At 34.3% G+C, this 14,490-nt stretch overlaps 1 protein-coding gene across 1 annotated transcript in view; it reads left to right on the top strand.

Moving 5' to 3' along the window:
• The window catches only part of TRDN (triadin), a 224,527-nt gene that overhangs the window by 93,156 nt on the left and 116,881 nt on the right, over window positions 1-14,490 (top strand). The window contains exons 13-16 of the mRNA XM_063153340.1: window positions 947-1,024; window positions 11,063-11,098; window positions 12,204-12,266; window positions 13,104-13,166. Of these exons, the coding sequence (XP_063009410.1) occupies window positions 947-1,024; window positions 11,063-11,098; window positions 12,204-12,266; window positions 13,104-13,166 (240 nt within the window). The remainder of the gene's footprint in view (window positions 1-946; window positions 1,025-11,062; window positions 11,099-12,203; window positions 12,267-13,103; window positions 13,167-14,490) is intronic.

The following is a 14,490-nucleotide window of genomic DNA, read 5'->3' as shown; positions in this document are numbered from 1 at the left end:
CCTTTTCTGAGTCTACCATCAATCATGAGGCATGGCTTTGAGTTTCTGATGTGAAGCTGGAGCTGAGTTTTAACAGTCTGTTTGCATGTGAACTCTGGTACAGTGAATGTATGCTGGTGCATATGACTGAATCAATATAATATCTAACTATTTAATTTTATTTCTCAGGTCACAAAAAAATGCACTTTCCACATGACAGTGATAGGATAGCTACTAAGGCTAAATGCCAGTGAAATAAAAAGAAATAAGGAGACTTCAAATAAGTCATAAACTAGAAAATAAGCATAAGTACTATAAGGGTACATTAAATATGTTTGTGAATCTATGGAGAAGTGAAGTGAGAAGTGTTTTGTACAAAACATGGTATCTGCACATAGGCTAAGACAGTACAGAAAATCCCAGCTGAACACTTTGAGAGAGTAGAGGTGTTTCAGTCAGCAGCTGGAATCAGAACCTCATCAGTGTTTATAATGCATGACCTGGTTGGTATTGGCTAATTAAGAATGAGGCTTAAGGATGAGAAACATCATAATTTTAACTAGTGTTTCCAGGAGCTCATTAAGTGGACTTTAGGGAGCAACTGAAGATCATTTGTTTGAAAGGAGAAAATAAGGCTTTGTTGTAGAACGGGCATCATGAGTATGCAACCTTATTATTATAGTATTATTATTATTATCTTTTGAGTCAAAGGAAGAAAACCAGAACTGTAGCATTTCAGCATATGTTTGAGTCACGTGGACTTCATTGGTCTCAAATGTGACTCTTAAAAATAAATTACTCTATTTTTTAAGAAATACATTTCCTTCTTATAGTGTCTGAAAAATACTAGCTTTTATGCACAATGTAATATTTTTAACATGAACCATTTTGAGAGGAGCTCATCCTCCCAGTGAAACTGCTCAGCCTGTTGGTGAATATGTCTTCTATACTTCATAACCTGTCTTAGGTGCAGGACATAAGGAATTTGCACCACCTCGTCTTCTTCTAGAACACAGTCCAAGAAAGAAACCAGCAGCTATTGAAGGCAAGTTCAAGGTTTCCTACCTTTATTGGCTTCTACTTATTAACTTGACTGTTTGTTCTAATGGGGCTTTTTCTTTTTTTAAAATTTTTTTGTAAATGTAGTCTATATTACAAAAGTGATCACCTTACTAGGCCTGGGACAAGAATGACACAGTGACATAGGTGTGACAAAACTTAAATTTTCCTTACAGATGGCTTGGGGGATTTCCTGAATGAAACAGATTACAGGATTGAGGCCTAATATGTAAAATGCTTTGAATGGCATTCAGCCATAACTTGCTATCTAACTATAAACATAATCAACATTATCCTCTTTGGATTATTCTTTCAGCTATTGTTATTCAGTAATTTTTCTGTGCCTTGTTTGTAATAATGAATGTAATATTTCTGGCTCTGCATTTATCAACCCTATTGCTATTGTTAAAATCACTGAAAGAGAAATACAAAGTCAGATCTTACGTTCAGAAGATTAAAACATAATCCCTGCAATTGAATTATATTGTTTATAGTCTGATCATTACAGTAAAGTGATTGAAATACTCATTTTAATTTTAAAATGAACTATGCCTGATGACTTAGAACTACAACTGCAATATATGTACTTGGTCTTTATTTACAATTTAATAGTACAAAACAGCTGAGTCTGTTAATGTAATTATGTAGCAGTTTTCATATGATACTTGAGTCCTTCAGTCAAGCCATGGAACTTGCTAATTTCTCTCATAGAGGTCTTAGCTCAATGTTACCCAGAAAGCAATTTCAGTCTAAGAGAGGAACAGATGGGATGGCAGCAGAGTAAGTAACAAGAGCTGCAAGATTTCCTGCATTTGAAAACAGAAAATGAAACTTAGGTTTTGCCAGGACCCGTGACTGAAACAAAGTGTTACATTAATTAGATATTTCTGTAACGTGATTATTGTGAATCAGAACATTTGGATAAAAATAGTTATGTGACTTATTATGTCTTTCCCCAAAAATATCATTACCTCAAATGATTATTTCTTTTTAAACATGCTGTTTAAAAACTATGGTTATTTTGAGACAGTATAGAAATAGATTTGCACTCTTGCTTACTTTAGGAAAATGTCTGAACCCTGCTTATCAGCAGAAAGAATTCCCTGCAATGTTAAACTCTGTTATCCGTCAATTAACCATAATGGAAAAAGACATAATAGAGCAAGGCTGACACATTTGCTGAATGATAAACCTAATCTTTAAATATAACTGTTATGCAAGATGAACTAACATCAAATTAACATTAGATTCTTGATTTTCAAAATCATGAGGAGAATGCAATTACTGCAATTGCACATAGAAATTACTATTTATGACCAGTTACACATTTTTGTTTTTCATTAGCTCATTTATGCATGCAATTCAGGTAATTGGCACTGTAAATTAGACACCCATTTGGCAAACAAATTTGGGGGAGATTATCTGCTCAGAACCATATAACTAAATTCCCTTTAATGCTCAAGGCCAGTCACTAGGATACATACTTTTCATGCATGAGATTTAGAAGACATGAAGAAGGCAAAATTACTTGTAAAATGTTATCATGAAAAGCTCTTATGCTGTTTTCCATATATGAGAAAATATGCCAAAGTGCCTTGAGGAGCCCTAAACCCTGAAGCTTTATTTCAGCCCTAGAGGAAAAAAAAAAGTAATTTATGAGAATATTTGGCAAAATGTCAGAAGAGAAAAAAAGAGGAGTAGGCAGGGAAATTTAAATCTTTAAAATAGCTGAAGAGACATGTGCATGTGACTTCTTAGTGCTTAGATACTTTTATGACTGGTACGTCACTAAATATCATTTATCAGTAGAAGGGACAGATTGAAATAAAAGAGTCTTCTTATAAATATAGTTGGAAGTAGTATCATAAGTTGTTAGAGAACAGACAGAAGTGTTTTTTAATTGAAAAATATACTTTATATAACATCAAAGCCTAGTTTAGCCTTAGACAGAAGAAACCAGCTCTGAAAAAAGGTAAAACTGTAGGAAGTAACAGAACGTTTGTCACACAGAAAATTTATGAAACCAATGAACTTACACCTTAGGCTTTCCAACTCAGTGATATTCAGACATTCTATATGTAATTATGGAGCTGGTGAAGACTGAAAGGATCTTACTCTTTTTCTAGAGTGACATATTTTTAGTATCATTCCATTTCCCCACTGCTGCCTTAGGTAATCTTGGACCATTCTTGTTTTCTGATAAAGTAGAAATAGTGATGTGTATGTGCCACATATGTCTAAAATTTTTAGATTATTTGATACCTTCAAATGGAATGCTTTTCCTGGATACTATCCAATGTCCTGTAGAAATTATGCTCTGCTGAATTCTTGAGGCCTTAGAAAAACAGCATGTCATTATTATATATTAAATCTCACACTTCCTCCCATTGTCATTGCCTTTTTCTCTTCCTTCAGCTCCACAGTAAATCTTTTGGAAAGGGGGTAATAATTTAAGACTATCTCAATTTGTACACTAGATTCTAGTGTACAAAGCAATAAATGGCATTGAAGTGTGTGAGTTGAAATTTTCAGATATCTCCTGGTCAAAAAGCAAAATGCTTTGTATTAATCTGGTCAGAAAGAAAAAAATAATTTCTTTCTTATTTCATGGTTGATTGGCTTTTTCAAAGATCTTACCACAAAACTTCAATGAAGATTTTGAATTTTCACATCACGAGCAGCAGAGAATAATAAAACAAATGATAGGATCCTGTAACAGTGAACAAGAGAAAGAAGATAAAGGAATTTGTGAAGATAAAGGCATTGATATATAACATCTACTTGTATTTCAAGCTTGGAAACCTTGTTTGGTAAACTAGGAACTAAAGAACTAATTTTAAATTCTTTATCTTATCTTTTTATGGAGCTTTCACAAGTACTTGGAAGCAGTGTTCTCAGCTGACACTGATGCTGCCATGTCAGGACACTGGTGTCACCAGTAATTTGACAGATCAGTTCTCCATGGCTATCTGAACTTTGACTGTAATATCCTCCTTCTTACTTGGCAGTAGTCTTCCACACAACTTTTAACTCTAGATTTCTTTCATTTTGTTATTCACTGACAACCTAAAACTTCTCTGCAGTGTATACTGCTTCTCTGAGATTCTCTCTCTTAGGTCTTGAATTTTTGCTCAGCTCACACAGCTTTTTCCTTCCTCCATTTCCACATTCACATGAAAAGGCCCTTCCTTTCTGATAGTCCTCCCATGTTCCCCTCTCTGACATGGCAGGGTAATCACTCAGGAAGACTCTGCAGTTAGACATGTGTAAAAACTAAGATCAGAGTCTTAGCTAGTTACTGGTGAATCTTCATGTTAATTGTTGCAGAATATCATGACTTTGCCTTCTCACAAGATCGCAGCAGCTTTGTCAGAAGCCTGTATCCAAATCCTTCTCCTGGTGGAAAGAATCTTAATGCATGTGGTATATGATCTCAAGCAGACCTGTGCTTTCCACCACTTTGAAGAGCACGGCATGACAAAAAACATTTGAACAGCATTGTATCTGAGTATGATTTTCCCAGTTGTATTGTCTTAAAATCTGTTCCTGTATCTTTGAGTGGGAGAGCATTTATCATGGAAGAGTCATCAACATAACCATTCTGACCTGTTAATGCATGATGACAAGTTCTGAAATATCTCCCTTCCTTGACTGAAGTATACTGGCCATTCCTTGTCATCTTGATGGTATCTGTGATATTAAGTGAGGAGGAAAAAAATCTATAACATCTTCAGAGGATCTATGAGGAAAAAGAGTATTTTCTCTAGGTCATTGAATCCTCTAATTACAAATTTAGCAGAATGCAGTAAAGTGAGTTGCTGTGAAATGTGTTTAACTTCCCCCAAAACCCCTGTGGAGGATAAATTGGCAACTACATCTGTGTTGCTATATAGAATGTACACTATCTGACTGTCTTAAGAAGAATTTCTAGTCTGTATCTCTGTTCATGAATATAATAACCAAGAATATCTAAATTACTGAAGTCAATACAAGTTTTGACAAAGCTCCCTTGATTTTCAGGAGTGTATAAATCTTCTACAAATCAATCTGCTTCTGTACACTCTGTCAATGTCTGCCTTCTCTTCTGTGCATGGATTGTTCTATAAAAAAACTCTGCTTTCCTTTTATACTATAGAATCAATTACCTTTAAAAAATCCTTTCAGTGAGAGATCGTGATTCAAGACACAACAGAACCCTTAAAAAAAGACATAATTTTGAAAATTTTCTCCCTATTTAGAATATTCTTAATAATACTGACAGGAGTTGCGGATGAAAATCCATTTTTCTGATAAATTTTAATCCAAGGGAGAATATAAACAGGAAAAAAAAGAAAAAATATTTATATTAGAAATGTTGTAATACAATGGGTTAGGTTTAATCTAGGTTAATAGATGAACAGTTTAGTTAGCTTTAATGCATTGCTGTATTTACAGCATAAAAAGGTTTTTTTGAGAAATATGGGCCTTATATCTCCATGAGTCTCTACTGAAGACAATAAAATCTTTGAAATAATATGAACAGCATTGCAAAGGGAACTATTTAATGATTTAAGTTAGACATTTAAGCAGTAAATTCTAATGATTTAGCAATGATGAAAAAAACCCTAAATCTTCACTGTTTCAGAAAGTCCTTGACATTTTCCTTAATGACACGAGGCTCTTCTGTACTTCTTATATTCTATCATAAAATACAAAAAGTTAAACAGACATGAGAAAAAAGCATATTAGTGTAAGAAAAAATATGCATAAAGATATGTATATTTTGATTAGACATACTATTAATTTTCTCAACCTTTATAATAACACAATTTAAAATGTTAGAGTATGCATTTGAAAATAAATATTCCCCAAAGTTTACCCAATAAAACACAAACAAATACCTCAGAAGATTTATTTAACTTTTCATAGTGCTTTTTAAATGTAATAGAAAAACCATAGTCTTTTGCCTATGTTGCACCTGCAAATGGAAAACACTTACTGGAATTAAGTTAATCAGGAAGAACTCTGATATTTCTTTGGAAAGAAACCTGAAACTCTTACAAAAGTCCTGCATAACCTCATCATCCCATTTTGAAGGCTCAGACACGCTTGCCCAAAAGCACACTGCATAAAGAGCATCAGCAAAACTCTTCCCAGCTCTGGTAACAGAATTGAGCCTGACATTGATTCCTGTTGTCCAGCAGGAATTTCAGTCACAGGGAGGGAGAAGCCTAGCCAAACTACTTTAGCTTTGTTGGTTTGGCTCTCACTAGTAATGGTTGTACCATAAAACATCAGTGCTCCCCTGGGAATTTAAGTAATCATCAAAATCATATTTGCATCATATTTACCATTGACCATTGTCCAGTATAGTTTCTTTTGCTGATCTTGTTATGGAAGTTGTTCTGTCATCTTTTTTGACTCGCCAGGCCTACTCTGGCATCATCTCTCTTGTGGTTTTATTCCTTTGCTCCACACTGTGCTGTTTAGTGAGGGCAACATATGGGCCATGCTATTAACTAAGAGTTCTGGTGCTTAATGCAACAGAGCCATGAAAAAGAAGTCTATAATCACTACAGGAAGAAATAAGAAACATTTATGTAGGTCACATGAAAGCATTAGGAATTTCAAGCATGATATTTCTATTGCATAGATTCTGCAGACCTCAAAATTATCTCCACAAGCAATCTTCACAGCTGCCAAACAGTGTTTCAGACTGGGATTTGAAAACAGTGAAGCAGTTTCAAAAAAAGCAGAGTCGAGCTGGAGAGATTGCCTAGGCCTTCAGGGTGCGCTATATCTCCAGTGATCTGAGTGTCCCAAGAGTCTTTCACTTGCCCAATATGAAAAGAAATTCTATTTCCTTACTCTGCAGAAAAAAAATAAAAATAAAAGGTAGTGTCATTTAAACAGAGCTTTGTAAATAAATGCACTTATGCACTTCATTTTGGCCTAAACACTCACCTGTAAATTAGAGAGAGCACATTTGTGCATGTGTGCGTGCACTTCTTTGTTTGTACATGTGAACAGAAGCAATTGTAAGAACTTTAGGAACTTTAGATTAATACTATTTAGGTTTCTTTGATCTTTCTTGGCCTTTCAATAGTTTGGCTGAAAGACAGAATTACTTCTCATAGAGAAAGTAACCAGACCAACAAGGACTCTCTTACCCCAGAAAGAGATTTTTTTTTTTTTAAAGAGACAGCTAAGGTCAATTTTTACTTGAAATTTAGTTTTAACCTTAAAGGTATGAGTTTCCATGACATCCTAAACTAAGCAAAAATACCTCCTTTCATTTTTTATTCATTTCTCCAAAAGCTTTGTAACTCTTAGGGAATCCTATTTTGTCGATGGGTGTTAAATTGTTTAGAGCCTAAAGTGCAACTGATCAGTCATTGTCAGTCTCTACCCGAAGCAACAGGCCAAGGGGAAAGAAAAGAAATATCATCAAAAACTGAAATGTAATGAGTCATTCTAATATTTAAAAGGATATCCAACTCACACTAAAATCAACAATAAAACTTTTTTTGAGTCCAGCAGAGAAAGGATTTCAGTCACCAAGTAAAACAAAGAGGAACTGTAATCCCTTCAAAATTAATAAGGAAAAAAATTAAAAGGCAGCTTGTGTTTTGCTTGAATGGTCCTTTAAAATTATGCCAATGATAGCTTAAGGTGTACAGAGCTGCTTGGACAAAAATGAAACGAAGCCTTATCCTGAATGAAGTCACTGTGTTCAGTCTGAATTACGGTTTCTCAGGAAAAGATGAATTAATGTTTGTTTTGTTCTGTTTTGTATGTCAGTGAGTATACATGTGTCTCTGCTGATCTTGAGCTCTGCCAGGACTGGAATCTGTAGGCAAGAAAAGCTGTTGTAGCATTTCACAGTCAGGCAATAAATATCCCAAGTCTCTCACAGGAGCTTTCCTCCTGAGGTTTCCTCACAAGAGGATTTTAGATAAATGCAGATAAGCCTCATATAAGGATCTGAACTTTAGAAAGCTAATGTGAACCCCAACATCTCCAAACTTCTGGCGTTCAGTCTCACTAGTGTTTGCTATATGCGTGCCTCTCCAGCAGAAGGAACCTGTGGCTATATTTTGCTTCCCTACTTACCTCAGTTTCTCTGACACGTTGGGATGAGCTGACAGTTCCTTCCAGAATGAGACTTTCCATAAGAACATGGACCATCTGGAGCAGTATGGTAAAGAAGCTCAAAGAGCACCTTCTTCTTCCAGCTCCTGTGCAGCATTCCTGTGACACTATGTCCTGTAACTCATGTGCATCTCTAAATTTAGATTCCACTCAGCACTGGCAGAGTAGCACAGTGGTCTTACCAAGCCTGATTTCAAGTGCCACGTTCTTAGCGTGCTTCTGTTATCTCCCTTCCCACCATTGTCCAAGAATTTGCTGCTCTCCTATGAGAATAACACAAAGACAAGGTGCTGTCAAGATGGGTGGAGAAAATTCAGATTGAAACACCCCTTTCTTGGTCTTTGTTGAATCTTACTTGGATTTGTACTGGCCTTGGTCCTTCATCCCTTATTAAAAGTAAATAATTCCATCTCAGAGGTTACTTTGCTGCAAGGTCTGTTCTGTTCAATCCAGTCACTTTACAAGAAAATTATTCTATGCTGCTTCTTTTTATTTTTCACCCAGGAATAAGTTTTTTACCTGAATGTCTCATTCAGTAGTACATCACTGCTTTAATTCACAATACTCATGTTCACTGGACTCCTTCTTATGCTACATGAAGCTCAGCTTCTGCACAGAGTCTACAGAAAAAAAACTTGACAAAATGAAAAGTCCATTGCTGGCCTTGCTGGCTGATTGTGTCAAGTACTCTTCCAGATGCATATATCCTTATTTCATTCTTGTAAATGCATTGCAGGCTTTTGAAAATGAGGTCTTTTTGTACTCATATGTTTTACACTGTCCATGAAGTGTGACTCAGGACTAATGTTACTGGTAAAAAAATCCTGTTAACTAAGGAACAGTAGCAATAACAATAGATTTTTTCAATTGTTAATTGCACTTGAATTTCATATTGTGGTGAATGCCAAATCCTCCAAAGCACATTGTGTTTCCTTGTGTAACCCCTAATTTGTGCATACGAGGATCCCTCTTTATGCAGTTGGCCCTTTGTAGTTCTGTAACTGTTCTGTGCTAAAAAAGTAAGTGCTTTCAATTAACAGATGGGGTTCATATTTTACAGCACAAAAGACCAGCCTAAATTCCTATTTAATTATTTGCTCTTCCTCTTAATTTAGCTGTGTACATATCTGCATAGAGCCCACTACATTTACTGCTTCAGAATTACAAGTTTTGCTGGTGTTAAATATACACTTAATATACAACATTCTAAATGTGAGCTGTTCAAACTGGGAGGAAATATATTTATTCAAGAAATGGGATTACTTCCTTAAGTCAGAAATGGCTCTTTCCATAATACCCATTTACCATGGCTCTTATTTACGGAAATTTCTCTCAGTGGCAGCTGTGAGGGGCACCAGTGGGGCTAGATGCAGCTGAGATGTGAATGGAAGCTCAGGGACTGTTTTCCTCAGACTTGAGCAAGAGTGCTTATCTTGCATTAGGCAGCAAAATAGGGGGCCCAGTCCTTTAATATTTCCATGTAATCATCCCCCAGAAACTTCATAACAAATATGGACATCTCAAAGTTTCCTGGATGCTGAATAATACAACTTGAGAGCTTGATGGAAGACAATTATGTCAGTGGGTTTAATTGGTAGAATGATTTGGCAATGAAGATTCTGCAGCCATGGATATCATCTTAGCTTGGGTTATTGGCAGTAGACATTCCTTCCACTTCTTTTATATCTTCTATAAAAAGTTTTACTTCTCAAAGCTCAATGCCTCAGCTTTTTCAAGATGTATATGGCTCCAAACCTTGCTGTGCAAATTAAGGCAGATTTCATGTGGTTTTTCTGGGCCCCAGAGGCATGCAAAATGCTGCAAGTTCAAAGGCAGAAATGGTCTCGGATTAAAGAGAATCATGTTGTAAGGACCTTGGGCTTACAAATTATTCTCATGCATCTCCTAGCACCAGAAATTTAAAAAACCAAAAAAATCAATCTAACTTGCCAGAACTGAGGCACTCAGAAAAAAAAATGGACATTACAGAAGTCCAAGCAGCACTTCAACATCTAATTACTATTGATAAAGCCTCATGGAAGGAAGACAGAAGGAACCTCTTCTCTGTCAGTAAATGACACACACTTAGTATGTTTAACAGTTTGATTAATTCAGGCAGACTATGCAAGTAATTAAACCACATTTTAGAAATTAGAGGAGATCCACATTACATGTGGAAATAATCCACTGAAGAGTCATAGGTGGCACAGGAAAGTGGAGCTGTGGAAGAGCTTTTGTGAAATCTGAAGGTGAAGAGACTTCCATTTCAACCAGAGAGGCACAATCCCTAGCACAAGTCTCTGGAGAAGTGTGTCAGGGAGAGAGAGAGAGATAGACAATAACAAGAATATTAAAGTATACAAGACTATGAAGTTCTAAATAAGTTAGTGTAGGATGATCACTACTCTGATGCTCTACACATACCTAAGAAACCTCAGAACACAGAGGAATTTGTAGATTCAAGTGTAGTGTAGTGCTCAGATTTTCAGGAGGAAGAATTAAGCACATAAAACTTAGGGAAACATTCTGCAGAATGTATGTGAGAATTTTCTCAAGACAAAAACGAGAGAAAGGCATTGAACAAATCAGTTTAAAACAAGAAAGAAGTGGCAAACATCTATATTATGTTTGATGTTAAAAGCAATTGTCAGAAAATCAGCAGAAGTATCATTTGAGGAGACCCTGAATATTGATAAATGCATTGCCTCCACAATAGGCAAAATAACTTTATTCATGAAATCATCATAGAAACACTGTGGAATTCAGGAACTCTATAAACACAGCAATTTTTTAATTTTTCAAAATTCAAACACACAGATATCTTTTAGTTTAGGTAAAATGTTCTACAATTTTTAATTTTTTTCCCCTGTGTGTATGTATTTTTTCCATGCAGAAGAAAAGTCTGTTGTGGTACCTAGAGAAGTGAAAAGTAAGTTGCTTTTTGTTTTGGTTTGGTTTACTTTGCTTCCTTTATCTTCATGTTAGTTTTCTGCAAGGGACAGGAATATATTTTTTTCTTGGATTTGAAAATATTCCTATTCCTTAAATAGTTTCAATTAAAGAAAAGTCTCTTGCGTAAAGTCTTAAGGTTCTATCTTTTGTAAGATAATAAATCTTGGTTTCTTATCCACATTTGTAATAGTAAAAGATCACAAAAAGAAAAATATAGTTTCACTAACTATATTTGGGTATCAATATCTGAAGCATGCAGCACAAACTGAAGGTAACAAATTTGTCTTTTCATGGATGAACAATTAAAAAAGCACTGAGATTAGCTATTCTTATACTCTTAAATTCTTTCCCATCAAAAAGGGGATTCATTTCCCAAAGGAAAAATAAGAATTATAACTTTCTCATATCCTTTACCAAACTCTCAATTTTATAATTCAAAACATTCATGAAATAAGTAATTAAATTGTTTAAGCTTGTTTTTTAAAAAAATATTCTCCTTATTTCTATAATTGCCCCAATAACTGCCAAAATCGAGGCAGATTCTTCTGAAATAATGTCATGTTGTTTTTGTAGATGGTGCTTTAACAACAATTCTCCATGAATAAGAGAAGTCCTGTAATGACAGTTTCAAAGCTTCAATTAGTAAAAAGTGTAATAAAGGTATATTGTATATGCAGGCTTTTCATGGCATTCTACACTTGTTCCCAAGTACCATGTGCAAGTTTTGCTGTCGTTCAGTCAGGTCTTACAAAAGAAGCACAGCAAGTGAATGGCTCTTGAGTCACCACAATAAACTCTTAGTTACATCAGGTTAATGGGCATAGTTTCTTCAATTAATTTTTAAATAATAATCTGGTGTGCATATTTGTTCCAGTTTTATCCTTAGCACCACATTCACTCTCTGGGTATCAAGCTGTATTTCTGAGCTGCTGACAATAAGCGACCAACTTGTCAAATCTTGAACATATTGCAGTTAGTGGATGCCCCATCCCAAACACATTTATACATACATGCATATATACATGGTTGTTTGTGTGTTTCTGTGTAAAAGTAGCCAGCTGAACTTCTATTTCTATTTTTAGAGAGAAAAGAGGAGAAGAAAAAGAGTGATGAAAAGAAGACTATGACTGAAACTAAGGTGAAAGGTATGGTTTGGAAACATTCCTTACTGGCCTCATTCAGCTTTTACTCACACTTCTGGCTCATTTCCCATTGTTTTTTTTGTTAGGTTAATCCTATGCTACTGGCTGCATTCTACTTCTCTTGGTTGCTCAGTCATTATTTGCATGTTTCTACTTCTTCTGTATCTAATGTCTTATGTGTCCAATATGTTCAGCATCCAATATTACCTAAACTTATTTTCTGACAAATGACATGTCCTGTTTGGTGGCCATCCATGGGCTTTTTAAACAATTTAATGGAGTCCATATTTAACAGGACATAGTTATACTGCAATATACAAAATTCAGGGAAGATATCACTTGATTGCACATCAGTTTCTGAAGGTGGGGTAGATCTGTTTATTTTATACAATCACAATTGAGACTTACAGTGACCAAACTGCAAAGTCATGATATCCATCTAAATAATGTTCCACTCATACATTCTCAGAAAGAATCTAAAATCCACTAAGGTGTTGCTTCATGCAAAATATTTAAGTCATCCATTATTTTTTAATAATCTTATTGCCACTGGAACTTAAGCTAGAAGCTGCCACATTCATGGACTGATGATTTTTGCCTAACTTTTGATGAATTATTGAGCGTCCAAATCATCCATAGTTGATGCATACTGATTAATTTTCATTCTCAGCTGATTGCTCTGTGGCTAGTTGGGTGCAAGTGTTTTAAGGGAATAATCTGAACTCCCAAATAAGTAATATTTTTTTCAGTATGAGCCCACCAGGACTTGGATGACTGCATATTTGAGTGTATGATTCAGAGTTCTAGCACATCAAATTACTCTCTTTAATTAAATCTTAGAAAAAACAGGAAAAAAGGAGAAAGCTCATGAGAAGACATCTGTCCCTGAAATTAAAAAAGCAGGTAAGAAATTGAACTCTGACTTTCTCTGCAATGATATCTGACTATTTAGTGTAATCACTTTCAAGTTTTAAGGATTTGAGATAAGGGTGTATGCAGCTCATTATCATTAAAGAATCCAAGTGGAGAGAGAGATAGAGAGATAGATAGATAGAGAGATAGAGAGATAGGGATAGAGAGATAGAGATAGAGAGATAGAGAGATAGAGAGATAGATAGATAGATAGATAGATAGATAGATAGATAGATAGATAGATAGATAGATAGATAGATAGATAGATAGATAGATATGGAGAGACAGACAGATATCACAGTGTGTATGTTATATTATATTATATTATATTATATTATATTATATTATATTATATTATATTATATTATATTATATTATATTATATTATATTATATTATATTATATTATATTATATTATATTATATTATATTATATTATATTATATTATATTATATTATTATATTATATTATATTATATTATATTATATTATATATCTGTATATATGATATATGCAATTCCCTGTTCTATGATCTTGAGACTTTTACAAATAGAATGTGTAAATATAAATACATTTAAAAATCAATTACAAGCACTGCTTTCACTCATACACTAAATCTATCAAGAGCATAATTTGAAAAGCTACATGGCAAAGACTGAAAGGAGAGTAAATATTTTTCCATGAATTATTTTTAAAATACAGATTTTTTTAAGTCATAAACAGAAATATTACCATATGAAAATAGATGGTTATTTTCTGAATTTTTACTCATGCCCAGTAAAGAATTTTTTAAAAGTTTAAATTAGTGAATATCCTAAACCTATTTGATTGTTTGATGCATGGAAATATAAATGTTTCAATAAGATTAGAAATTAGCAATTTGGGTCTTGTCTGCACTAAAAATGTTGTATTTTTCTTCCCCATTATTTCAGTAAATCTGCAAGTATATTTAATGTGGAAATGCAAAAGTGACTCAGTAAATGACACAGCCTGCAAAACTGTCTCATTAAAACAAAATGTTCAGTGGTTGGTCACCATCTGAATATCTAGAAACACTGATTCCAATTGATGCTTTATCTGTCACTTTCTATATAACATTCTACAAGCCCTCAAGTACTCAGATTAACCTTTCTGTAGATTTGTGCAATGCCTATAGCCACAGAGAAAGGTTCAAAATAATATGTAAATATTCAGGGCTATATTTACAATGTCCTTAAGGCAAACCTTGCATTCTGTTTTCTAATTATTTAAATCTGTTGAATGTTATCAGAAGTTGAAAGTATCTATATCCCATTGTTTACTAATATTGTGATTTA

Source organism: Melospiza melodia, chromosome 3 (assembly GCF_035770615.1).
Source record: "Melospiza melodia melodia isolate bMelMel2 chromosome 3, bMelMel2.pri, whole genome shotgun sequence".
NCBI lineage: Eukaryota > Metazoa > Chordata > Aves > Passeriformes > Passerellidae > Melospiza > Melospiza melodia.
This window is presented reverse-complemented; position numbering and strand designations above follow the sequence as displayed.